This window comes from Solea senegalensis, linkage group LG14, assembly GCF_019176455.1.
Source record: "Solea senegalensis isolate Sse05_10M linkage group LG14, IFAPA_SoseM_1, whole genome shotgun sequence".
Lineage (NCBI taxonomy): Eukaryota > Metazoa > Chordata > Actinopteri > Pleuronectiformes > Soleidae > Solea > Solea senegalensis.
The window spans coordinates 5132677-5158480 of record NC_058034.1 but is presented as its reverse complement, the minus strand read 5'-3'; the positions used below and the strand labels follow the sequence as shown (position 1 = coordinate 5158480).

Genomic DNA, 25804 nt, shown 5'->3' with positions numbered 1-25804 from the left:
CTGTGAGGGCCTTTACATATATCATACATATATAATTTTTTCTTTTTCTCTCTAGGTGGTGGAAGAATGGACAATACACACATCATATGATATGGGACTAGAGACAGAGAGAGCAGCGCTGGAGAAACAGGGAACACAAATAAACAAACACCAACAACAGGTACCATATATTATATCCTCGTATTGCCTTGTCATTATGAATACAATATATTAATAATATAAAAGAATTATCTTTTTTTTTTGTCCTTTTCTAAACTTTGTGTGAAATCAATGTAGATTAGTCTGAAATCAGACTACATTCATCACGTGCATGGTTTTTAAATGGTGTGATTCACAGCTAACACACACTGATACAGGATGCCAGTTTCACCTTGTTTAGATATTGATTGTTGTTTTGTGGTGTTGTTTTATGTGTAAATATGTTTTTGTTTTCTTTCTCCAGAATGTGAATCCTCAGGAAGCTGAGGTGGAGGACTCAAAGCCAGGACTGGCGCCTGACACTGCACCTGTCGTCCCTGAGCCAGAATCCCACCCAGACCCCCAGACAGATTTCGATCTGCAAACTGACCCCCAAGACCATGACCAGGAACCTCCTTTGGCCTCCACTCAAGAACCACTTCCAGCACAGGGCCAGGTGTCCACAGATTCTCTCGATCAAGCAGAAAACAGTGACGCTCCTGCTGCAAATCCCAGTCTAGTCTCCAACCCAATCACATCCCCAGATGAAGCTATAAACACACCTACCTCAGAGAGTGCCAGCCCAGCCAACACAGGGTAAGCCTTCACTCATGTCCTCATCGCAGGGACCTGGTCTCTGGCAACAGAAGTTGGCTATAACCACAAATCATTCTGTTATGGTTAAAGCCAAATTCAGATCAGTGTTTTTTTGGTCATACATTTCATTTTTGTTTTAATATTTTTGTTCAGCCATATTTGTTCTTTTCAGTTTATCCCCGTTTTGTTACAGTTACTTTGTTTATTTGATTTACTTTGTTTTATAACGTAACACCTGTAAACGCGTGCTTACACACTGAAAGTAAAGCTGAAAGGAGAGTTGGTCTGATGTCCCAGATATTTCCGTCTCTTCACATGGAACTGGTGGCCAGTGCTGTGACGTTACATGAAACAATTTTTTAATAATGGACTTTTTAATGGAAGTTGGTGTACTTCTAATAAAACCACCTACATGGACATGGAACATGGACCAAGATCGTAAGAGGAGACGATGTCCCATCCCATGGAAACATCTGTTCTCAACTTCTCCCTCAAAAGGACTGTTAACATCAGGCACTTCAACTGCCCCGCAAGCGAGAGACGTCTTCATCCCATTTGTCCGTCCATTTCTATCTTTTTCTCTCTCTGCTCTGTGTTTTTATCTCGTCCTCTTGTTCCCTTCTTTCCTTTTCCCCACCCCCTTCCCTAACTTCCCCAGTGTAAGGAGGTGTGGTAAACACCATTTCATTTCTTTCCCTCAGTGTGGTGCGGGTTGCCAGTGCAGGAGATGAACACCCCGTAGACAACTTTGTCTTTGCTCAGCACTTTCATTCACAAACTGGGGTTATTCCCCCCGAACTGGCAACCTGTGAAAACTCCCCTTTTGGCAGCTCTCTCCTCGGGTGAGTATCTAAAGCCCAGAAGTCAAACAAAGCACAGAGGCAGGTAATCAAGGTACAAGCTACACCTCTCTGCTGTGCGCCACCGTCGACCGCTAGCCTTGCTCGCCACTTAATTCTTCCTTTTTTTTCATTATTTAAATTTTTTCATCTTTTTGCCTGCTCAACCTCCAAAAGGGCCGTGAATGTTGTCAAATAAATAATTTTTTCAATGGCATCATCCAAAATTTCAATATACTTATTCATGTTTATTGCACCGTCCCCCCATCTCTTCCTCCCCCTCCACCTCATTAACCCTATACGTTACCTATAGTGTAAATGAGGCTGTCATAGAAGTCCAGCGGTCAGACCAGAGCCCCACATCTGATCCAGAAGCTGAGGTCCAGTCTACACCAGGCCATGTGGATCCAGAACAACAGCAGCATCAGGAGCTGGAGGATGGGCTGCCAGATTTGGCCCAGGAGGGCAACATCTCCCAGCAGCACCATAAAGAACAGCAGGTCAGCAGCTTGCAGACAATTGTGATGATACATCTTTATTGGGTGCAGTCCTGCAGTTGTCACAGTGTGACTGATGGATACAGGTAGAAGAACACTGCTGTCCTGGACATCTTGTTCATCATTTTACTTAACATCGTACAGTTAACGTATTTGGTTCAGGTGACATAATGGTTTTTATGACCATGATCACATGGTCACATATATATATATATATATGTATATATATATATATATATATATATATATATATATATATATATGTATATATATATATATATATATATATATATATATATATATATATATATATATATATATACATACATACATACATACATACATACATATGTACATATACATATATATATATATGGATGGATAACATAGATAACATATTCAATTGTTCTTGAAAAGCTTTTGAATGTTTCAAGTGTCAACCTCAGAGTCACCTTGCTGTCAGTTGCTTCTTTAAATAGATTAAGGATAAATTTATACTGTCTTTACTTGAATTTACTTGTCCATAGGGGGATTGTGTACACTTTGTATTTGTACATTATTTTGCTATTTTGGAGGATTCATTTAGTGACTAATGTGGTTACCCTGTCAGACTGAGATGTTTATATAAGCGGTCGTCTGATTTGAAGGATTTTTAGGACCAGGCTCTTGTACAGTCCAAAGGGGCTTTTAAGGAATCCATCCAAATTATTTACAGCTCAGTGCTCCTCAGTGCGTCAGTGGCCAGGGGCAAACTGACTCCCATGAACTGTGTCTTTGTGGTCATATGTAGCATTGGATTCACATAGAGGCTCACAGATGTCAAGATACAAAGAATCTCATTCAGCAAATAATTGATTAATTAAGATAATTACTTAGTTTACAAATGCTGTGGATTTTTTTTCTCACTAGAAACAGTTTTTTGTGACTAAGAAATATAGCTATGAGGCTCAGATTTAACAAATAATTATTTAAAAATAAAATATCTTAAATTGATTAATCCATACATTTATCACTAGTCACTTTAATTTGATTATGCATATGTATATCACAAAAGTTATTATATTAAATAGGAGAAGCACTCATTAGGGCTGAACAATTAAATGTGTTCAAATTGAAATCACTATGTGACACAGTGCAATTAGCTAATTGCAAATGATATAGGAAACAGTTCATGTCTTTAAGTCATCACCTTCCATTAGAATATAAAGATGGGAATGGTTGGTTTGCAGTTTCACAGTCATTGTGTGTCTGTGTGATTATTGATGCACCTGTCTGTGTGTCTCAGGAAGGGGATGCCAGTATTGGAAAAGAGACTGATCCCTCAGTGCCCAGCAAAGAAGACATCCCCACCTTTGACGAGTGGAAGAAACAAGTCATGGAGGTTGAGAAGGAGAAAAGTATGTATATGTGTATATGCATATGTGTGTGTGTGTGTGTGTGTATATATATATATATATATATATATATATATATATATGTATATATATATATATGTATATATATATGTATATGTATATATATATGTATATGTATATATATATGTATATGTATATATATATGTATATGTATATATATATGTATATGTATATATATATATGTATATATATGCTTGTGCATATGTGGAAAGAGTGCAGTGGTGCCTTGAATAACCTAAATCATTTTGCTTGATGATATTAATCTCATTGGTTGATAGAGGCCCAGCCACAGATTGCCATCATTGTGTCTGAAGACAAAGGCAGCCTTTATTGTCTACATCTCATCTCCTTTTGCTTTTGTACTTCATACAGCTTGTTCTTTGAGCGTTGTTACCTCTGGTTGTCTGTAGCTTCCTTCCTCGTGTTCTATTCCTGTCTCTCTCTCTCTCCCTCATTTTTCTCTCTCGCATGTCATAGTCAATACTCAGCAGAGTGTGTTTTTGTGCGCTGCAAAACCAGTCCACCTGTTTCTCTCAGGCAATGTTCCTTTTTTCCAGTGACCCTAATGGGACAAATGTAACACTCCCCTCTGTCCAGGTCAGTCACTTCATACGTCAATCAGCGGCAGCCCTCATCCAGTGAAGAAGGTCCAGAAAAACTTCAAGAACAACTACGCATCTGTGGATTGTGGTGCTAAGATACTCGCTGCCAACAATGAGGCCAAGGTGAAACACCCATCAGTCATGTCACCCACATACATACACTCACACAGCAAAGGCTACAGAAGTCACACGGTGGAGAAAATCAACCTCACACGTTTTTACGTTCAAATTAAGAATTGTTCAGGGTTTATAATAATTATTCAGGGATATTTAATGTACATCGCTACATTAAATCATAAAGTTATTATTCACCCACTCTCTCATTTGTCTGCCTCTTATACAGAGCACTTCAGCCATTCTCATGAAAAATATGGACCTTTACATGTTAAATCCTTGCAGCACTAAAATATGGTGAGTATGATGAAACACACAGGTCATATATGACATAGTCATGTTTTAGATGTAATGGTGGCCTGTGAGTTTTATCTTGAAGTGAACCTTTGACCTCTCTCCAGGTTTGTGATAGAGCTCTGTGAGCCTATTCAAGTCAAGCAGTTGGATATCGCGAACTTTGAACTCTTCTCATCTACTCCTAAAGACTTTCTAGTATCCATCAGTGACAGGTATGTGCACACAAAAGTAGAGCAAGTAAAGCATTAATAGAACATGCTGTTGTGATGATGACCTGCATTATGTACTGTAGCTGCATTTGAACGTTTACTACATATGTATTGCAAGAGTTGAAGCAATTATATAAAATACAAAAAACATGTAAATTTGAAATTTGCAAGTTGCTTTCCAGGTCGCCAAACTGACTTACCACATTGTTAACCACCAATTCCAACAGCATCATTACTATTTTAAACCATCTCCTTCTCCCTGAGTTATCAGCTCAATCATTTATAGTGTCAGAAAAATGTTGTTATTTTTTTACTGGGTCACCTCATACATTCCACTATCTGCCATTGAAGGACAGACGTCTAGTCATACAGGGACTTTTGCGCTTTGCCTGTGAGAACATGCCAAACGCCTTTTTTTGTACAGTGAGACCCTGAGACAGACAGACTGTTTATTTGCTGTGTTTGCAGATATCCAACCAACAAGTGGGTAAAGCTGGGTACTTTTCACGCCCGTGATGAACGAATTGTCCAGAGCTTCCCTCTGGATGAACAGCATTATGCTAAATATGTGAAGGTACTGTATTTTTCCCTGCTACAGTATTTATGTCTCATGAAGAAGGGACAATAAACAATTAGCATATTCATTCTAAGACATTATGCAGCTAAATATACACTCAGACATGTTCATGCACATGGGAGAAAATGATTGCAATGCTCACAAGATCTTCTTGTGACTTCACAGAAAATTAGCCATGTTTTCTTTCCTGTTTCCTCCTCCGTTAACTAGATGCAGTCTGAAAACAATGGTGATGATTATGGGGTCACAAGTGGTTGGAGCAATGATTGTTTGTGCTTCTGTTCATAAAAACTGATTTAAATGTATTAAATCTGGAAGGATTACCTTTTTCTATCTTAGAGGGCATTTGAATGCATTAGGACAAGCAGAATAATTATGTTTGACCATGACAGTTTCAATGACCATTGCTGAGTGTGTTGTTCTGTCCTGACCATTCTGACTAATGCCTGAAACAATTCTGTGTGTTGGTGGATATTTATTGTGTGTAGTACTATCTGTAGTAGTTTTTATTTGTTTCACATATTTAAATTAATTTAAAGCCCTCTCTTCCCACACTTCAGTTTTAACTGCTGCTCGCTAAATCTTCTCTGATCAATGCTCTGGTGATCATCCTTCTTGTTTTATTTTATGAACATGATTTTGGATCACACAGTGTCATGATCATTTGCTTTGGTTCCTGCTCAGCAGTCTTGTTGTCTGATGTCTTCAGATTGTCTCTGTCTATCTGTCTTGCATTTGCTTCTTTTATCTCTCCTGTCATTGTAGTATTTTGTATGTGGACTGTTACCAAATGATTTTGAAGAACATATCAGCACAATGTTTGTGTTAGCAGAAAGTCGACTTGCTTGTAGCTTGAATTAGTCTTCACTGATTTCTTCTTGTTTTATTTCTCTCCTCCTATCTTTGTCCCGTTGTCTCCTCTTTCTCTTCTTGCATCAGATGTTCATCAAGTACATAAAGGTTAGCACTCCCCTCTCTGTCTCTCTCTCTCTCTCTCTCTCTCTCTCTCTCTCTCTCTCCCTCTCTCTCTGTGTCAGTGCTTGGAAATTCACTAATGATCATAAACTTTAATAGCTGAGCTTTGGCAGAGCTTCTTTAATGCATGTTAAAACATTTTTATTAAAACTAAACACAAACTTGATGTTAAACTATTTCTCCTCACATGGTTCATTGGTTATGGGTTATGGATTGTGGGTTTGTGGTGTGGGATGGGCACAATATAGATGGTGTCTTCAGTTTTAAAACTCTAAAATCATATTATCTTCCATGCAGGTCGAACTCCTCTCACACTTTGGATCAGAACATTTCTGTCCCCTCAGTCTTATCAGGTAAGAGAGAAAACAACTTTTTCCTACTTGGCCTATGTACGTTTTATGTACGTATTTGCCAAATCTGAATTACATAATGTATACTAGGATAAGATAAGATTACACACTATTTTGAGTTTCAGTGTTTTTTTCTAATAATTAAAACAAGCTTTCTGAGTTTTCAGTTCCTTAAATGTGAATATTTTCTAGTTTCTTTGCTCCATTTGACAAAGAAATCTTTAAAGCTAAATAATTTTGGTTTGTGGACAAAATAAGTCATTTGAGAGCATCATCATTTCAATGTTTGGAGGGTAACTTTTTTAACATTTTGTGAACCAAACAATAATTGATTAATCGACATTGACAATAATAATCGACAGATTATTCGATTATGAAGATAATCATTAGTTACAGCCCTACATAACTCCAAAGGTTACTGAAGGAAGGTAGTTATATCCTTTTACCTATACATTCATGGCAAACGTTTAATTCTCTCTTAAGTAAACCTGTATTTAAGTCACAGAGTGGAAAATGTTTGGTTATTTTGTTACATGTCTGCAGTGTGTAAATGATTGAGCTGCATTTGAGAGTAAGCCATTCTTTGTCCTTTTCACTAAGACACAGAAATGCACACATACACGTGCCTTTCCCAGATCATTAGGGTCATCAATGTCTTGTTCTGCTGTTCAAGGTTAGAGTGGCTGTAAAACCCTCTTTGCAGGAAGGTCAAAGCAGACTTTTCACCTTCTGCTGGGGCTAGGAATTTGGAACATTTTGACTTGCCTCTGTATGGGCTTCAGCTTGTTTACTTTACTCTGAGGAAAGTAATTATGAATTTTTTTCAGCCCCTTACATACAACAGTACAATTACAATACATTTAACACTGTGCTTGAATAACTTTAATTTCTTAACATTGCTCGCCCTAAATCTCATCTTAGCACATTTTTGAGAGCTGATTTTTCGTGTAGAAAAAAATACTGCCTCGTCTTACTGTGTGGTAAAAGCAACCCTTCACCTTTTCTGTAGGTAGGTTTAATTTATGTAACAGAGTGTGTGTGTGTGTGTGTGTATTTGTTTTGTGTAGGGTGTTTGGAACCAGCATGGTGGAGGAGTATGAGGAGATCGCAGATTCCCAGTACCCTTCAGAAAGACTAGAGTATTTGGATGAAGACTATGGTAAGTTGGTCATTATGTTGACTAACTTTGTTTTTCAAATCCACACCATTTATTCAATGAACATGAAGATAAATGAGTATGAACAGTGCATATTTGTAAGCTGCCTCACCTGGCAGAACAATGCACCTGTTACAAATCTACCTAAAGCCAAAGAGCCACCCTAAGTCATCAAATACCTTGGACTAGAGTTACCTATTTGTATGAGCTCATGTTTTGCTGCTGAGATGATCAGCTCCTCACTTGTGGCAACATAATGTGATATGTAATTGTAAATTCTAACAAAAAATAACTTGAAAATAATGTTAAAGGTGATTGTGAGAGTTTTGTTTTGTATTTTTCTCCAGATTATCCTCCTGGTTACCAACCATCAGAGGACAAGGCCTCGAAAAACCTCCTTGGCTCAGCAACCAGTATGTATATGTTTATATGCATGTGGCTATAATGTTTAATTACCTACAAATGTACCATAACAATATTACGACACTAAGTGATTAAAAACATGCACAGAGCCTAGAGGCAAATCAAATGCCAGTCCCCATGACTTGATTGAAATCTGTGTGTTGGTTTGCTTATTTCCCTCCAGATGCCATCCTAAACATGGTAAACAACATTGCTGCTAATGTGCTTGGGGGCAAGTCGGAGCTGGAGGGTGAAGCAGAAACAGGAGGTACTCTTCTTTGAAACATCACTTTTTTAGTTTCCATCCCACTCCACCTGTACCCACGTGTGAATGTGTGAAAGAATATATCAATTACTTTTTTTTTTTTTTGGGCCTTTTTGCCTTTTATTAGCTCAACCAACTGAGCTATCCGGCGCCCCCTCTTGACCATTCTTAATTCATTAGCATAGTGTGCTGATGGAACACCGGAATACTTGGTTTTAGTGGCAACAAATATAAGCATTTGGGTTTAAGCATCAGTTTTAGAACAACTTTAACACTTTTGTGTAACTGTAAGGTTACCACTGCAAATTCTGACTCTGGTGTCCTGCTTTTGTCGGACATCACCTTTAAATTATTGTTAGTCCCTGTGTTTAATGCAAGTTGAGATCAAGTCATCACTGATCTGTAGCTTACAGTCAAAATGGACACATACCTTATTAATTAAATAATTCAATTAAACCCACATTTTTGAGATTAGATAATATGTTTCATTGTTTTTCCCAGAAATAGTTGCTCTTGTATTACTGACTTGTCTGACCCTTCGCTTCTTTTTTCTTTTACAGTCTTTTTGTAAACCCCTCAATGATTATTTTACATGTGTTAAGAATTACTTGATATTTTTTCTTGTCTTCCTTCTCTCTGCTCATTCTTCTAGTCTTCAGCTCACTTTTTTCTTTCTTTCTCTGTAACCACTGGTCGTTCCTACATATTGTATAGATTAAATACTTCTGAATCTGGGTCACTGGGTTACTTTTCCATCTAGAGAGTGAGCATAGGCAGGGCCTGAATGTTCCTGTATGTAAGAGCTGAGAGAGCCAGATGTTTATATAGCTGTTAGTGGGAGGTCTGTAGCAGCAATTCAGCAGAACTTTAGCTATTTGTCTTTTTCTTCTTGGCATAGGAGTTGGATGAATTAGGACTGTGACGCCAAGCGTGCTCCTCGCACTGCTTAACACACAGAGTTGTACACCCTCCCAAATAATCTCTTACCCAACTTTTCCCCAGTGACACTGAATTAAAGAGAAAATACTTTCTGAACACAGATGTTTCCTAGTTCCTATATTTTGTTTATGTATGCTCTGCTTCTTGGACAAAATTAAAAAAACACAAAATAAAAATAAAGACAGACTTTTCCAGTTGCTGTCAAAGGCAAACTATGTAGCTCCTTTTTAATCTGTCAAATAAAACACAGAGACCCACTAACATCTGGATTTTGTTGCAGATACAATTGAATGATGCAAAATCTTCTCTCCATTGTACTTCTTTTTTTTAAAAAACAACAACTTACAACTCTTCTACTGTTCATGGGAAAATAGTCAATCACCATTACCTATGTTTTAATACCAGCTCATTTATGTTTAAAGAGGTATAAGGAGTGGCTGTTTGTGTTTATCCACTGCTCTCAGTCTCAACAGGTAGAGTTATGCTTTCGGTGTACACCCACAGAGCAAGGGAGGCAGTATTAGAAAGAGCTCAGCTCAAACTGGACTAAACTGGTTCACTGTATTTCTGACTTACCCAAACATGCTCTTTGTGTGTGAGGTCTTCAACAGCAATAAAGTGTTATCAGAGACTTCTGAGTTGATAATTGTTTTTGTCCAAATGCCAGGTAACATAACAACAGAGGGGAATGAAGAGAAGGGGAGCAGTAAAGATAAAGCTAAAGAAGTGGAAACCCCTCACGTCTCTGCAGAGTAAGAGCAATTTAAAGGGAAATTAATCTCCATCAGTATAAATTGATTCATATATCATGTAAGCATTGAATGAAAGCAGAATATAAATCAGTTTGAATTTGTGTCCATGTCTTTCCTTCAGACAAGAGCCTGCAAAACCAGACCACCCTGTAAGCCAGGAGAGATCTATTATGTCGAATGACTCTTCCACGCTTACTCCTTCCTCATCTGAAACCCTTGAGGACAGACAGATTGTCACTCTGGTAGAGGAAGAGGAGGAAGAGGAGCCCAGACAGTCTACTGTCACCCTAATGGAGGAGGAGGGAGAGGATGAGGAGGAAGAGAGGAGGGAGGAGGAGACAAGGAAGGAGGCAGATAGGAATCAATCGGAAAGCCAGAGATACTGTCCTTTCTCTTCCCTCTCCTCCCTGTCCCTGTCCTGCATGGCCACACTTCCAGAGCTGCTCCATCGCTGGTGCTCTGCTCGGCTGGCCAAGGAGAGACTCCGCAGCCTCAGGCGGAGGCAGCTGAACTCTAAAACAGAGACACAGCCTCATATAACTATCCCCGCCCTCAAGCACACACCAATCGAAATCCCTGTCCCTGTCCCCACACCTCCACAAGATGCCCTTCCCCTCACAGAAAAAGTTCCAGTGCCTGAGTTGTCCAAGGTCCAAATTGAGGGCAAAATTGCAATTGAGGAGCAAACCAGCAACACACATCTCAATACTCATACACCTGATGCACACACTCCAGAGTTTGGCATCCTCCTAGAGCCAAGCAGAACCTCTACCATCCTCCCTTACAGTTTCTCAGACACCCACAGTTCTTTGACACACCCAACCCCATCGTACGAGGAGAAGCTGCTACCTCCCATCAAAGATGCAGCTTTGGACACAGTCCCAACTCCTCCTATTCAAATGGTCTCCATCCCAGAGACTCAACAGGCCAGCAGTGCCACCCCCACCCTTTCTATCAGCTCTCCTCCACAGCTTATGTCCTCTGAGACAGCGTCTCCCATTGTTGTGGTTCCTCCTGTCGGGGAGCAGCCAATTCAGCCTCTTCCGACTGCATCAAGGCCTGATGACCTTATCCCCCCTCCCACTGAACTGCCAACAGCTGCTCCACTGACTGATTCTCACACAGACACAGTGACTTCAGGTACAGACAATGGAGACGCACAGAGACAAAATGTTCAGACTCACAGGGAGCCAGGAGACTCTGTCACTCAGACCAGAGACGCTCATCGGGTGGATGACACAGTGGATGAGGAACTATTAAACACTAACGGAAACGGCAACATCCACCGGGCTGCTACAGACTTCTATGCTGAATTGCAGAACGGGGGAGATTATAATGGTGGGGCAATGAACAGCAATGGTGTGGTATTGAACGGGGGCGCAGTGCACGGGTCCAGCCAGAAGGAGAGTGTGTTCATGAGGCTGAACAACAGGATCAAAGCTCTGGAGATGAACATGAGTCTGTCCAGCAGATACTTGGAGGAGCTCAGCCAAAGGTAAAACTACTGGACACACTGAGAATTGTGTAATAATAACACACATCTAAAACAAAGACACAATTTGCTTAGTAGAGCCATTTGACAATCTGTCAGAAAAGATTTTAGTGGTCTACCAATCCAAATTCTCTGCTGAAATCTTACTTACTCCAATCAATTGCTAATCGATTTCAACTAAATCAACTGTAGATCATTAGGTGCACTCTACTCATTAGCTTTATTAGTCCAAATGGGTTTTAAATACTGTATAAATAACTCCAAATATAATTGAAGTAACCATGGAGGGCTATTAATGTACCAACCAGTCAACCAAATGAATGGGAGATTACTTCCCCAGTTTGTCACATGTGGCTTTTCCTTTGTCTTGTTCAGATACCGTAAACAGATGGAAGAGATGCAGAAAGCATTCAATAAGACCATCATCAAGCTGCAGAACACCTCTCGCATTGCTGAAGAGCAGGTTAGTATGTCAAAAATTTGACGTATGGACAGTAAATGCCAGCCGAGCACTCATGACAACTCCGTCATCTTTGTCATTTGCCTCCTCTTTGTATTTTCAGGACCAGAAGCAGACGGAGTCCATCCAGCTCCTGCAGAGTCAGCTGGAGAATGTCACTAAACTGATGTTGAATCTCACTGCTGCAGTCAGCCAGTTACAGAAAGAGGTAACTTACACTTACTCATACAGCTTAAACAATCATAACAGCTTCACTGTCATCACTGATATGTTTTATAGAATTTATAGACTTTCTACTGGGATATTTTGAAAATGATAACCTGCAAGAACATGTATTTACACCAGTGGTTGTTTGGAGCGAGACGTTCTTCATAAAAAACAATTTAGGTGTTGAACAGTAGATGAGATTTCAACATTTGAAGTTCTTCCTGTTCATGTCGACATGAGACGAAACAAGTTTGTTGAGAGGTAGTCGGAAGATGTGTAGTTTGGGGATACAAGTGTGAGAGAGGAATGACTGTGCTGTGTACATTAAGTGTTAAGTGACATTTTTCCTCTTCCTTTTTTTGCATTAAGTCCACCCATTACCAAAAAGGGTCAATTACATCACTTGCTTTCAAAAGATGTGATACTCATTTCGTCCATTCTGATCCTACTGGGGGAAAGGTTTTTGATATTAGGCTCATTGCATTCTATTCTTTTCTGTTCTACTCTGACTGTTTCCTCTGCAGGTTTCTGATCGTCAGAGTTACCTGGTAGTCTCTCTGGTCCTGTGTCTGTCCCTGGGTCTCCTCCTGTGTCTTCAGTGCTGCTGCAGCAGCAGCTCCTCTCCCAACCCCAACACCACTGTCGCTGCTCTTCCCAAGAGTAACCACTACCCCAGCCCCAAAAGGTTTGTCACTATCACATATATATATATATATATATATATATATATATATATGTATATATGAAATTGGATCTCCTTGAGTTATGTACAGAAGCTTCTTGATCCCTCCCCCATGCCCAGTCGAAAATATCACTAGATCACTGTGTAACGCTGTCATGCTGGTCCTGCCATTTTTCGCAGGAGGCATTTAACAACATAAACCTCTAAGTTGTTGACAACATAAACACCTAATAAATATCATTATTGTTATTTCCTTGTTAGATGCTTTTCGTCTTATGACGACATGAGTCTGAAGCGCAGGGTCACCTGTCCCCTGGTCCGCTCAAAGTCATTCCACCTGTCGTCTACAGAAGGTAAGAGACCACTTTCCCCTCACGCACGTTTCCCTCTGCACACTAGTCTGTCTTATATTATACCATGTCTGTTTTTCTATCCGTCTTGTGTTTCTCCCTCATTTAAACATAATTTGTGACTCGATTTCACCCTCGTAGCTCATGACATGACAAGATCAGGTTATAGTCCTTTTCTCAGTCGAGCTGCATCAGGTTCCTGCAGCTATTAAAGCATAACTGTCCAAGTCAGTCATTTTTAAAGTCAAGCTTCAGTTTATCACTTACTGTAATAGATTTGAAATGTGATGGAGCATTACTATATGGTACTACTGTATATATTGTTATGCAAGATTGAGAACTTAAGGGGATCATAGAACAATCAAAACTACAACAATAAATTGGAGCCTTTTGGATTTGCTAATTGCTTTGTTTGAAATGTTGATTTCAATTTGAAAACGATTCATTGTTCATCCGGACTTTCTTCATTCTTTGTGTTTCTTTCCAAACTATCCATCTGCTCATATCTTCACTGTTTCCTCTCACACATGTTGCCATCAATGTCATGCTCAGAGGCTGAAACTCCCTGGTGCCTCAAGCCTTACTGTGAGAAGCTAGTGAAAGCAATAAAGGCATAATCAAAAGTCTTTCACTCTTGCAACCTTAAACTCCCTCTGCTCTTCATTATCCCTCAATGGTGTGCGTGTGTGCGTGCGGAGGTGTGTGAGTTTACCCTTGAGGCTGTCATTGGCAGATTGTGTCCACATGCAGGCTTAAGGAGTGTAATAAAAGAGCACGATGCTTTTGCTTTGGACGTTTGCAAGTAGAGTTAAACTTTAAAGGAACACACGATTTCCTACGTTTTATTCAATTCATTTATTTGTGTGATTATCGATGCACTTATAAGCCATAATGTATTCAACGAAACTACTTGCAAGGTCGCTTCATGCTTGTTACATGTATGTATTACTGTTTACCATTCCATCATTAACCTGGCCCCTCTCTCCCCTCCCCAGTAGGTCCAGATGACTTGTACATTGTAGAACCTCTAAGGTTTTCTCCAGAGAAAAAGGTACAGTGTCTGTTCCGACTGCTGCTGTTGGCTGTGATGGCTGCCTTACTAAGTGCTGTGTTCTTTTCTTTTTTTTGTGCATTTTGCTCCACAAACCTGTCTATTAACCACTTTTTGCTGACTAATCACAGCACATCACACTGAAATAGGTTGTAAATACATTCTGTAGATTCATTTTAGTTTTTCTTTTAATCCCAGACTCAAAAATTACTTTCCCACCCTTCTCTGACCGATTTGTATGACTTGATTGTCATAGCACGACAGTGGTTAATGTGACTTTACATTATGAGATATGACTCTTGACCTTCTTTAAATGCTTTATTAATTATTTTCTTTTTCTTTTCATATTTTTCTGTAGAAAAAGCGCTGCAAGACAAAGTCATTGGACAAGGTTGAGATTATGAAGGCATGTAATCCCTCGGATTCGCTCACAAATGGGGGTATAAAGTGTAACGGCTTCCAGCCATGCCTCCCCGTGCCACCTCCTGCCATACCCCTTCCTCCTCCACCTCCACCTCCTCCTCCTCTTCCACCACCTCCTTTACCAATTTCCACCAAGGAAGTATCATCTTTAACCTCCTACACCTCTAAGGAGTTTCCGACAGAGACCAGCAGCTGCAGCTCATCCACACACTCTGAGGAGTCTTACACAAACCGCCTCCCCCCTCCTTCTCCCACCTTTCCTCCCACTGGCCTGTGCAATGGCCACAACCTGAGTTTCCCCCTCCAGCAGCCTCCCATTATGTCTCGTCAGGAGAAACGCTCGACGAAGCGGCGGAAGTCGCGGCAGACGGAGCTGCCATTCCCGCACGTGCGGGGGGGAGGCGTCGCCTCTCTGCCCTGCCTGCAGCAGCTCATGAAGGGAAACAAGGAGATCAGCGTCGGGACCATCGGGGTGACAGCCGTCACCGGACACGTCTGAAATACTCACACTTCACTTTTACACAAGTTTCTTCTCACAACCACACACACAAAAACACCCACATAAATTATGACTATATGGTAGCAGATTTGTGAGGAAATGAGGTCTCACTGCTTCCCAAAGAACTATATTTCCCATGAGCACCTACATGCACTGTGGAAGTGAAATGGTCATGGCAGCAGTGGCTCGACATCATCCAGTCCTTCTCCACTGTCAAAGACCTGTTTACGGTTACGTGCCTTTATATCTGTTTTCAGACCTTTTCATGCTTGTGACAGAGATATTGTGGTGGATGTGAAACATTAATACAAATGTCAAATGTTGGGTTGTTTTTTTTTGTGGGTAAACACATTGGCTTTAGCTCTACGTTCCTTTACCTTCAGGGAGCATCACTAAGTATAGGGCTGCTCCTCAGTACGAAATGTGTCTCTATGAGAGAATTATGGAGCATGACAAACTTCTCCTGTCCTTATTTCCTTCTGTCATCTATTGCCATCGTTTTTATCTTATCCATGCTGTCGTAGCATTGCATCCAGGTGTGCGGCCAGTGTTCAACTCTCTGTTTGTCTCTGTCAGTCTGATCTAAACCAACCATCAGAGCTGAATGAAGAAAATAACTTTTGTCTGAATGTGTTTGTCCTTGAGCTCGAGTTTAGTTCCACTAAACCTCGTGTTGCAGATAAAACCGCAGCCTCTGCAGATCTTACAAGTTCACAATGAAATACAAACTACACACTTCTACAAACTGTCTCCACTCTATTAGTTTGGGCTGGGCCCGAAAAGCTTTGCTCACACACCACATGAAGAGAAATATGCGCGTTTTATTAGTAGATATTGTGACTGTCAGATTTATGAATGTTACACTTGACTCAGACAGGCAAGAGCTCATTCTCCTCTCTTGTTACTCTCTTTGGGGGAGAATTTTTCACAAAACAGGTGTAGAAAGTTTTTTGTTTTTTTGTTTTCACTCCTAAAATAGGAGGACACTGTAGCAGAGCTACACTCAAACCCTTTTTTCACACACTTTCACATACACATAGGCTCGACTGGGACCCTGCAGTCAAATCTGACAAACCAGTATTATTTATCTATTTATTTATTTAAATGACTACAGATGCTTCTAAAATAGGTGCTGGCTTGCCAGTCTCACAGTCCTGCAGTGTCATAGTAGCTTTTAGCAAATAATACAGTGAATTCAGTCATTGGTACTGACGCACGGTCATGGTAAATGGCTTAACCACAGGTTTTCTTTTGATGTTGGGCTCTGATTTTTCACAGACCCTACTTCCGTTTCCTAAGCCTGATATTTCAGACGTCTCCAACAGCAGTCGCATGTACTGCAGCACACTATTTATTTGTATCCAACAAGACCGAGCCGTATTTGAGTATAAATCAAGAAGACCAGATATTTATTAACACTGTCGCACTGCTGCTTTTGTGTTTTTTCAGAGCTGCTGGGTAGTTGGAGGTTGTGGAATTATCTTAACTGAGAGTAATTGTTCTAGTTGTTTCATCATCTTCTGATGAACTAACTGATTTTAACTCATGATTTAATTATTGACCCTACAATAACATTCAGTTTTATGATGTTGGGTGTTCAGTTGTGAGTAAAAGAGATAAACTTTTTTTTAGAATTTTACAATCTTTTTTTTAACGTATGTAGTTTCTGACTGGCTCTGTGTGGTTGGACTTTTTGGGTGTACATTTTGACAGAGACAAAAACCTCATACCTGTTCTCTTGATAAAGTCCTCTTTACATCTTCTGACCAGTCTCTAAAGTACTCCCGTCTCTCTCTCTCTTCATATGCTCATCCTCCAGGGTCACTTCTGAACCCATTGCACGACATTCTCTATAACTGTGAAGATTTTATTTGAATGCTTGCTCTTTTTTAACCACTTTACCATGTTATCATTGGGAGCTTGAAATGCTTTTCCCATCTATAGGTCTGCACTTCTCACCAACTCAACTATCTTTGTGTCCTCGCTGTCATTGTGTAACGGTTTTTATTCACTCGTCACTGTTCTTTGATTTCATGCGTTTGCCCCACGTTGAATGATGATGAAAGTGTGGTCTGTTAAAGGAATGATTCTAATTGTTAAATAAAGGGAACACGGTAAAGATGGGTATGATTTGGAACACTTAATTTGATTAATTATATTTCATGAGCTGAGAAAAGCGTGTGTGTTGTTTTTTTTTCTTTTCCTATGTGTATGAACTTATGTTTGGATGTGAACCCGTACGCACGTGAGATTTTTGTTGTCTATCTCATGTATGTGTGCGCGTCTCTGTTATGAGAAAGACTACTTTGGTGAATCTACTTATCCCTACAACTCGGTGAGAAAGAAATTCTCAGAGCTCAGTGTGCACTTTGTATGACTCCTCATGCCTTTGTTTTTGTTTTTTTTACCTTGTATGTCAAGTGCTATCTTTTCTCTTTTTTTCTCTCTCTTTCTGTCTGTGAGAACTTTCAAGAGCTGCACAGTATTTTTTTGAGCAGGAGTGAGTTACTGCAAAAACTGTAGTGCCATTAGAAACTGTGAATTTCTAAATAAAACTTTTGTCGTCTTTAACTTTGTTTGTGACCTTCAATTGTATGGATTTATATTCATCAGTAGTGCAGGTACCGTCAAGATTTTTCTTTGCTCAATCCAACAAAAACGCATTAAAACAATAATTAAATCACAACATGAACATTTGAATTGTGGCAACACATTTTGAGGTACAACAAATGCAACTGCATTTAGATGTCTCACCTCACATTTATAAATGCTTCTCTGTTTATCATGTGTTTGTTTTCCACCCATAAAGAAGTTTAATCTTGAATTATTTTAGTATATGCGATGACTATTGATTTTTACCAGTTAAATTTTCTTTTATCACAATACCCTTCTTGGCAACCATCCAGCCTTATGTGCTGTCAATTAATAGTCAGGGGTCAGTTTAAGTCTCTGAAAGACTCATATTTATAGAACACTCATTTTTAGAAATGTTGCAGTTATGCGTTTAGCATTTCGTCAACTCCAACAACTGCATAAAATTATTGTATATTCTCTGACTTTTAAAATAATTTTTAAGGTAGCAATATGTGTATTTTAATTGGGGGAATTTGAAAGATTTTACAGTTAAACAGCAACATCTGAATGACAAAACACTGCATGCATTTAGTCAACTGTATGCTGAATAAAGATGCACAACAGTTACATTTTTAGAAATCACTTCCCTATTATGAAGGGGAAACGGTTAATAAATGGTATTGCGTAGTGGTGTTAGCACAAGGTCTCCCTAGGAAATATCCTATTTTGTGTTTTTACTCAGTACTTTTTTTGACAAATATCTGACTTTTGGTAACTGAATGAAGTAAGGGAATGGAGGAGATGTGTATATTTATGTCTTTCCAACAATGGGATGAAACAGAATTACAGTTTTCATTAATGAAAGGTGTATAGCATGAAAAGTATTGCACAATGACAGACATTGGGGTGATTAGAAATTAGATTTGTGTTTAAAAACTAGTTTAAAAGTTCAGTGTGGAGGCTGCAGATAAGAAAATAACTGGTTGTTTGCCTTTCAGAGAGTAGCTGGACTGTAGAGGAACAGGACAGAGGAATTTAAAGGAGGCAATAAAGCGTCAAACACCATTAAAACCTCTAAGACCTTTTTAATATGTCTGGGACGCTGATTCAGCCAGCCGCAAGGTGTCGCTGTGACTAAATCTGCTTTACGCAGAGTTATCTCTTTCTCTCTCGCTCTCTCCTCTTTTGTTTACGTTTATCCAACAACATGGAGGACGAGGTGGATGTTGACATCGAAGGAGACGAGTCTGGAAGCAGTTTAAAGTAATAATGTTTTCCTCGTGTGGTTAAGACCCCCCAAATATATTTTCTCAGTGTGATTGATATAGTGCAGTCTGCGCTGGGTAACTGTGAGCTGGCTGTAGTTTTCAGCCTCACCGTACAGACTTAACTGGTTGTGAGTGTCCTCGGCTCAGTACCGTGTTGTGTTCACGTCCTGTTGTGCTTTCTGTTGCAGTGAGCTGGACGCAGGTTTAGTTCAGGAACAGTTCTTGCAGTCTGCGTGGACGAGCAGCGCAGGAATTCTGGTATGAAGAGTTTGAAACTCAGGCATTCACCTGTCACTGTGTCTGTCTATTCATGACTGTGACTGTTTTATTTATTTTACAGTTTATTTGGAAGGCACAGTGCACGTTGTTGAACATTTCAACAGACTGTGTCCTGTGGATGTGTGTCAGTGAGATGTCCACTGTGTGCGAATTTTGAATGTCTTTCCTTCTGCCTGTCTTTGTCGTGCAGCCGTGGGAGCTGGACAGCTCCATTAGTCCTGAGAACCGAGAGGTGATACAGAGAATGCTGCTGGAGGAGCAGTATCCTTTGACTGACTGTGAATGTATCACAAAATGGTTGATTTATTTTATTTTGTTTGTCTTGTCCAGACAGATTTGTAGCATCTGCTGAATTGTATAGAATTACTTGAATTCCTAAGATTGAGGCATATGAGATAAAAGCATTGCTGAGGGTAAAACTTGTCAAATGCCCTGACATATGTTTATTTGAATATGACTCCCATGTGAAACTATGAATGCATAAATCAAAGGCATGCAAATGGAATGAGTAATAAGGGAGACTTGCTGCAAGTATTCAGAAATGATTTCATCAGGGCTTCTTAAAAGTTGTTATGATTTAATTTAAAAAATATTTTTCTGTGTCTCATGTCATTGTCTTTTAAACTGTGCTGCACACTATTTTCATGCATGGTCCTGAACTATACTTATAGATACTACCTGACAGGTAAAGAGATTCCTAGTCAAGTTTGGGAAAGTGCTGCAAGCAACAAGCCCAAAGTGAAGAAGTAAGTGTGTTTCTCTCTTTAAATTTCTCTCTTTATGTTGTATGCATTTATGTCACCTTCCTTTCTGTCATTGCATAGTTCTTTGACCAAAACCCCAGCCACAACCTCAGCATCGTCTTCTCGTTGGTCCAAACAAGAGAAAGATCGGTTTGAAGAAGGACTGGTAAGCTCCCCTTTTTCTCCAACACCCATGCTTTTTGCATAGAAGAAATACTAGAAAGTAGAAATACTCATTTCTTTGTGAAACTATAATATGGGTGTGTGGTTCTGCAGGCTCAGTTTGGACGAAGGTGGACTAAGATTGCCAAATTGGTGGAAAGCCGTACCGTCCTTCAGGTCAAGAGCTACGCCAGACAGTATTTTAAACACAAGGTGAGATTTACTTATACAGTACATTATTCCAGTGTGCTGCTGCTGTTGAGTTAATTTTATGCAGGTCGGGGTATGCAGGCTTGGTTTACTTTATTAGGATAACCTTTTGCGATTATACTAACAGTATGATACATCTGTAATACCATATGACAATACATTTAGAAAATAGCAGGGAAAAATATAAAATACATGAAAAAGAAAATAGAAGACAAGAAAACATGCAAAACAGGTCTCAGTTTGCTCAGACTTGCTTAATCTCTGAAAACTATTTATTTACAGGAGACGTCTTATTGACTGTCCATTGAAATATTCATCTGTGTCACTCATATTGTTGTCCTGGTTAGGTCGGTCCTGAATGTGGGACCCTGTGTCTCTGTGAGATCATCTGTATAAATAAAGTTTAAATAAAATAATTGCATAGGAAAGGATAAAAAAATTCATTCATCATCTGTCAAAATTTTCAGGGTAAATCAGAGCCTAGATCTGCAGCTCTCCCTGCAGGACCCGTGTTGCAGTCTCCGCAGCCCACATCCAGTCATGCATCCACTACAGACAACACCATCCGCATAGAGAAGCTCTCTGATGGTGAGGATGAGGATGTAGACATCACAGATGATCTGAGTGATGATGAAGATACCGAAGAGAAATTGCAGGCTTGGAACGAAACTGAACCAGAGCAGCAAACAAACCCAGAGACCCAGACAGAAAATCTCACAGGAGAGCAGGAAGAGGAAGTTCATGGTGGGCAGGAGACAAAAGACTCATACAGTCTCAACATCTCTCCACCTCCACAAACTCCTCAGCCTTCATCGTCAGTCCCTTCCACAGAGGAGCATGCTGACACTAAGGAAGATGAGACAGTGTTGTCTCTCAAAAAAAGCCCTCAATCAGAAACTATGACAGAATCAAAGCAAATGAGTGATGAACATGAGGACCAGAGCTCCCATTTCAAGAGTCAGTTGAAAGACACCTCTGGTGATGAGATGGGTAATGCACACAGTGCTCTAATCACTTATGAATCTACTGTATGTTTACTATGATTTAAATAAGTTTAAAAATGTATTCTTCCTCTCTTAGGTTCGGCTGATAAGATTGAGCAGATTTTAAATCTAAACTCAGAAGTCGACCTGGATGAGAGGGAGGAGAACATGGATGAAGATGAGGAGGAAGAGGAAGAGGAAGAGCTCAAGATACCTAAACAGGAAATTGAGTTGGACAAGGAGACCATCACTGAGGATGAGAAACAAGCCATTCCAGAGTTCTTTGAGGGACGACCCTCCAAGACCCCAGAGAGATATTTGAAGATCAGAAACTACATCCTGGATCAGTGGTATAAGACATGTTTGGTTAATTTTTAATGACAACACAGTTGTGCATAGGAGGCAGGTTTTTAATGTTTTTTTGTACCAGGTTAAAGAGCAAGCCTAAGTATCTGAACAAGACATCTGTTCGCCCAGGCCTGAAGAACTGTGGAGACGTCAACTGCATTGGGAGAATACACACCTATCTGGAGCTCATTGGAGCCATCAATTTCAACTGTGGTAACATCACTGAGCTGGTTGCAGAACTTACTTATTATTATTATTTTTTATAATTTACTTTCCTATCGCCCGGTGTAGCTGAGATTGGCACAACACCCCCGCAACCCTCTGGTGGAGGATAAAGCGGTAGATGATGACTGATGACTTTCCTTTTCACCTTTTTCATCCTTCTCACTCACAGAGCAAGCGGTGTACAATCGCCCATTGCTGGTGGATCGCTCCAAGCATAAGGAAGGCAAAGATGTGCTTGAGGCCTATCAGCTCGCTCAGAGACTGCAGAGCATGGTAGACATACTCATCATCATTTCATTTCTGACACCTAATTTCAAGCATCTAAACTATGCGATTTTTCAATCTAATTGCTGATTGGTTACAGCGGACCAGGAAGCGTCGTGTGAGAGACGTATGGGGTAATTGGTGTGATGCCAAAGACTTGGAGGGACAGACTTATCAGGTTTGGACACAGTTTTACATACAAACACATGCACATACACACATATCGATCACATATACAGACATACTGATCTTGTGTTTTTGGTGTTTCCATCAGCATCTCAGTGCTGAGGAACTTGCTCTGAGGAGAGAGGAGATGAAAAGGCAGCCTAAACCCAGCAAGTTGTCCAGATACAGAGGGTGAGTGTGATGAAGTAATGGAACATTTTCTGTGTTCTTGGGAAGTGCATCCCTGGTCTGTGGCCAATATGATATGTAGCTCGATACACTACCAACAATCTAATGTGTTAAAGATACATAAGCAGCAACTTATCAATGGATGATCATACTAAACAACAACATAGAACGAATACTAATGAAATCAATTTGGATTTTATCGACCCAAAGGCGTAAAAATTGCACTGCACCTGTCGCTGCACTTGCATCATGCCCTTCTTCCTCACAGCTACATATTCATACATGTATAAATACTCATTACATTTCCTCTATCAGGTCATTTGATCCCTTCCAGCTGATTCCCTGCAGGTATTTTGGAGACGATGTACAGGTCAGTGGCTGTCTCTCCTATTCTCATCAGTCACTAGTAAAATAGGAGGGGAATCTCACTTCCCATTTACTCATGTGTTATGTCTCTGGAACCTTCATTTAGTTTAAAAAAGGAGATCACATTCAATTTTCTCTCAAATCATGTTCTCTAAACTGAACCATCAGAAATGTACCAACAGTTCTCACATAAGGTGATCCTTTGTATTCCATTTTTTTCTGTTTTGCCAGGAACCATTCCAGGTTATTGTGTGTGCAGAGACTCTTCTCATCATGGACATGGTATGCTACACAAACATTCTGATGTCTGGTATGATAATAACCAATACAGGACTCTTTAGCATTAGCTCTCCAAGCATGTCAGGCTTATGCAAACCATGCAATTCCTTCCTTCTCTCTAGTAAGCCCCCACTTCAAAATGCGAATTGAAATAATGTAGAAATTTTATTTTATTTGATTTAAACTTGGCTTTGTTTAATGCCAATACTCTTTCTTCTGTTGTATTTTATTAGAATAGAATATTGTTCTCTTTTTGCTCCTAAATTGATCAAATGTGCTGTGGTCCTCAGCATGCCCATGTATCCCGGGGGGAAGTTATTGGTCTGCTGGGAGGGACTTTTAATGAGGAAGACAAAGTATTGAAGGTAGGAGGAGGAGTTTTAAACAACAGTATGAAACATCAGAAGACATCATTTCTTTTTTTTGTAATGTGTGTTTAATGGAAAACTGTGTGTGTGTTGTGTGTAGATCTGTGCAGCAGAGCCTTGTAATAGTGTAAGTACAGGTTTGCAGTGTGAGATGGACCCTGTGTCTCAAACACAAGCCTGTGATATACTTTCGTCCCTGGGTTATAGTGTGGTGGGCTGGTACCACTCACACCCGTCCTTCCACCCCAACCCTTCAGTGCGGGATATAACTACACAGGACCAGTTCCAGGTAAAATGAGTGAATGTGGAGGTCATTTAGTCATGAATCTGATTGTATCATTCTGTCGTCTAATTTCCTGTGTCCTGATTGCTACAGAGTTATTTCTCACGAGGCGGAGCGCCCTTTATTGGTATGATAGTGAGCCCATATGACCCCGCAAATCCATCCCCACACTCTCAAACCACCTGTTTGTTGGTGAAGGAGAGCCAGGAGCCATCAGGACCCCAGAGTATGTTTAAAGCACAAATATGCACACTAGGGATGGGCATGAATATTTCATTATTTGTTTCATTTATAAAACACTGATCAGTTAAGGTGACTCAAACTCAAACAATATTTTATCATTGATTGCACTGATTAAAAAAAAAAGACTACCCTTGCATATATTACCACAAGAACTGTCCAGGGTGTACCAGCCCTATCGCCCTGTGTCAGCAACCCCTGCGACCCTCCGGTGGAGGATAAAGCGGTAGTTAACGTATGGATGGATGGATATTACCACAAGGTTCTAGCAGCAAGCACTTGCTTGCAGAGACTGCAATTTGTGTTTGCAGAAGTGATTACATTTATGAGGTATCTTGAAGCCACTACTCTAAGCACACCATGCTGTAGACCCTGCAGAAATTATCAAATTTACCAGGGCCATTAAATGCATCTCATTAGCTGTTTGTCTTCACAGCTCAGCATCCATGTGAACCATGCATTATTCTCAATAGTGCTTGTGCACGTTTATTTATTATTTTGTTTTCTTGGAGTGTACAGATAAAACACACACACATTTACAGGACATCTGTCCACACTACCACAATGTATCCACTGGCTGAGTGACTTTTTTTTGCTCCATAGAGCTGCCCTTCAGATTTGACTTCCTGTCATCACAAGACATCCCAGACTGGGAACAAACAATGAGGAGAGCTCAGTGGATCATCCACAAATACTCTGAAACACACGGGTGAGTGAGACTCAAGACTGACACATGTGGTCGACAGGCCGATCCTATTTTAATTTTATTTTGTATTTTTATCATATTATGACTTTTCCTGTTCTGGTTGGTCAGGAGTGTGCAGATGGACAGACTTTTTCGGAAAGACTCTCATCTCACCTGTTTAGAGAAGGTTAGTCTAACCTGTAAATGCTGTTTACTTGTATATCCCAGTGTTTAACATCATTTTAAATGTATCACCCCTACTTTTAATATGTAATGTGTCTTTAACTACCCTCCCCTTTTTTAGATGCTGTCATCTCTTGCCAGGTACCTGGAGCCCCTGCCAGATGAGGAGGGAGACCCCTTCCTTACCCAGATCCAGGCCCTTTTCCAGTCAGACTTTATTGCCAAACAGCAGCAGGAAGAGGCAGAGTCTTTAGATACCTCACCAAGAGCAGTGGATTCAGATGACTTTGCTTTTGATCAGCTGGACAACCAGGACATGCCCCAGGAAGAAGGAGGAAGAAACCCTGATCAGGATCCTGGCAGAGCTTCAGGCAACAGTGCACAACCAGTCACAGACACACCCTCAGAGACAAACAGCAACACAGTGTTACACCTGGGCTCAGTGTTATCGTCTGAACATAACTATCTACTGTGATGGACCAAACGTTTCTTACTTGTACTATACAATAGTCAAAGTATAGACTTTTATGTGTAAACTGCACAGCTTTGTATCAGCATCACAAACTATTCTTTATTTTTTTAAATAATATTTTATATTAGAATCAGATTGTGTATGTAGAATTCATATTAAAGTCTTCTAAACAAAAAGCCAGTGACTGACCC

At 40.0% G+C, this 25804-nt stretch overlaps 2 protein-coding genes across 5 annotated transcripts in view; both read left to right on the top strand.

Annotated features, from left to right (window-relative positions):
* The window catches only part of suco (SUN domain containing ossification factor), a 34835-nt gene extending 16937 nt beyond the window's left edge, over positions 1-17898 (top strand). Inside the window, exons 3-24 of one of the 4 annotated variants that reach the window (XM_044043327.1) lie at positions 56-160; positions 443-774; positions 1476-1616; positions 1927-2113; positions 3396-3507; positions 4123-4250; positions 4471-4538; positions 4643-4750; positions 5216-5321; positions 6264-6284; positions 6597-6652; positions 7717-7808; positions 8153-8218; positions 8392-8475; positions 10079-10163; positions 10285-11658; positions 12031-12118; positions 12219-12323; positions 12847-13007; positions 13266-13357; positions 14350-14405; positions 14764-17898. In XM_044043327.1, coding sequence (XP_043899262.1) covers positions 56-160; positions 443-774; positions 1476-1616; positions 1927-2113; positions 3396-3507; positions 4123-4250; positions 4471-4538; positions 4643-4750; positions 5216-5321; positions 6264-6284; positions 6597-6652; positions 7717-7808; positions 8153-8218; positions 8392-8475; positions 10079-10163; positions 10285-11658; positions 12031-12118; positions 12219-12323; positions 12847-13007; positions 13266-13357; positions 14350-14405; positions 14764-15327 — 4131 coding nt within the window. In that variant the 3' untranslated portion in view covers positions 15328-17898. The remainder of the gene's footprint in view (positions 1-55; positions 161-442; positions 775-1475; positions 1617-1926; positions 2114-3395; positions 3508-4122; positions 4251-4470; positions 4539-4642; positions 4751-5215; positions 5322-6263; positions 6285-6596; positions 6653-7716; positions 7809-8152; positions 8219-8391; positions 8476-10078; positions 10164-10284; positions 11659-12030; positions 12119-12218; positions 12324-12846; positions 13008-13265; positions 13358-14349; positions 14406-14763) is intronic. The other 3 variants (XM_044043329.1, XM_044043328.1, XM_044043330.1) reach the window with 3 other exon arrangements.
* Positions 17899-19087: 1189 nt separating this feature from the next.
* mysm1 (Myb-like, SWIRM and MPN domains 1) lies at positions 19088-25802 on the top strand. The gene is made up of 20 exons (XM_044043331.1): positions 19088-19164; positions 19358-19427; positions 19639-19709; positions 20120-20194; positions 20273-20357; positions 20468-20566; positions 21031-21553; positions 21644-21896; positions 21977-22107; positions 22289-22392; positions 22484-22561; positions 22658-22740; positions 23053-23107; positions 23335-23385; positions 23673-23747; positions 23851-24039; positions 24127-24259; positions 24877-24982; positions 25088-25145; positions 25263-25802. The coding sequence occupies exons 1-20, from the start codon at positions 19109-19111 to the stop codon at positions 25614-25616; spliced, it is 2649 nt and encodes an 882-aa protein (XP_043899266.1). The 5' UTR covers positions 19088-19108; the 3' UTR covers positions 25617-25802.
* The last annotated feature ends 2 nt before the right edge of the window (positions 25803-25804 follow it).

Coding starts and splice junctions, on each gene's coding strand:
- mysm1 (XM_044043331.1), top strand. CDS start 19,109: ATGGAGGACGAGGTGGATGTTGACATCGAAGGAGACGAGTCTGGAAGC. Junction 19,165..19,357: donor GAGTCTGGAAGCAGTTTAAA/GTAATAATGTTT, acceptor TTTCTGTTGCAG/TGAGCTGGACGCAGGTTTAG. Junction 23,108..23,334: donor ATTTTGGAGACGATGTACAG/GTCAGTGGCTGT, acceptor CTGTTTTGCCAG/GAACCATTCCAGGTTATTGT.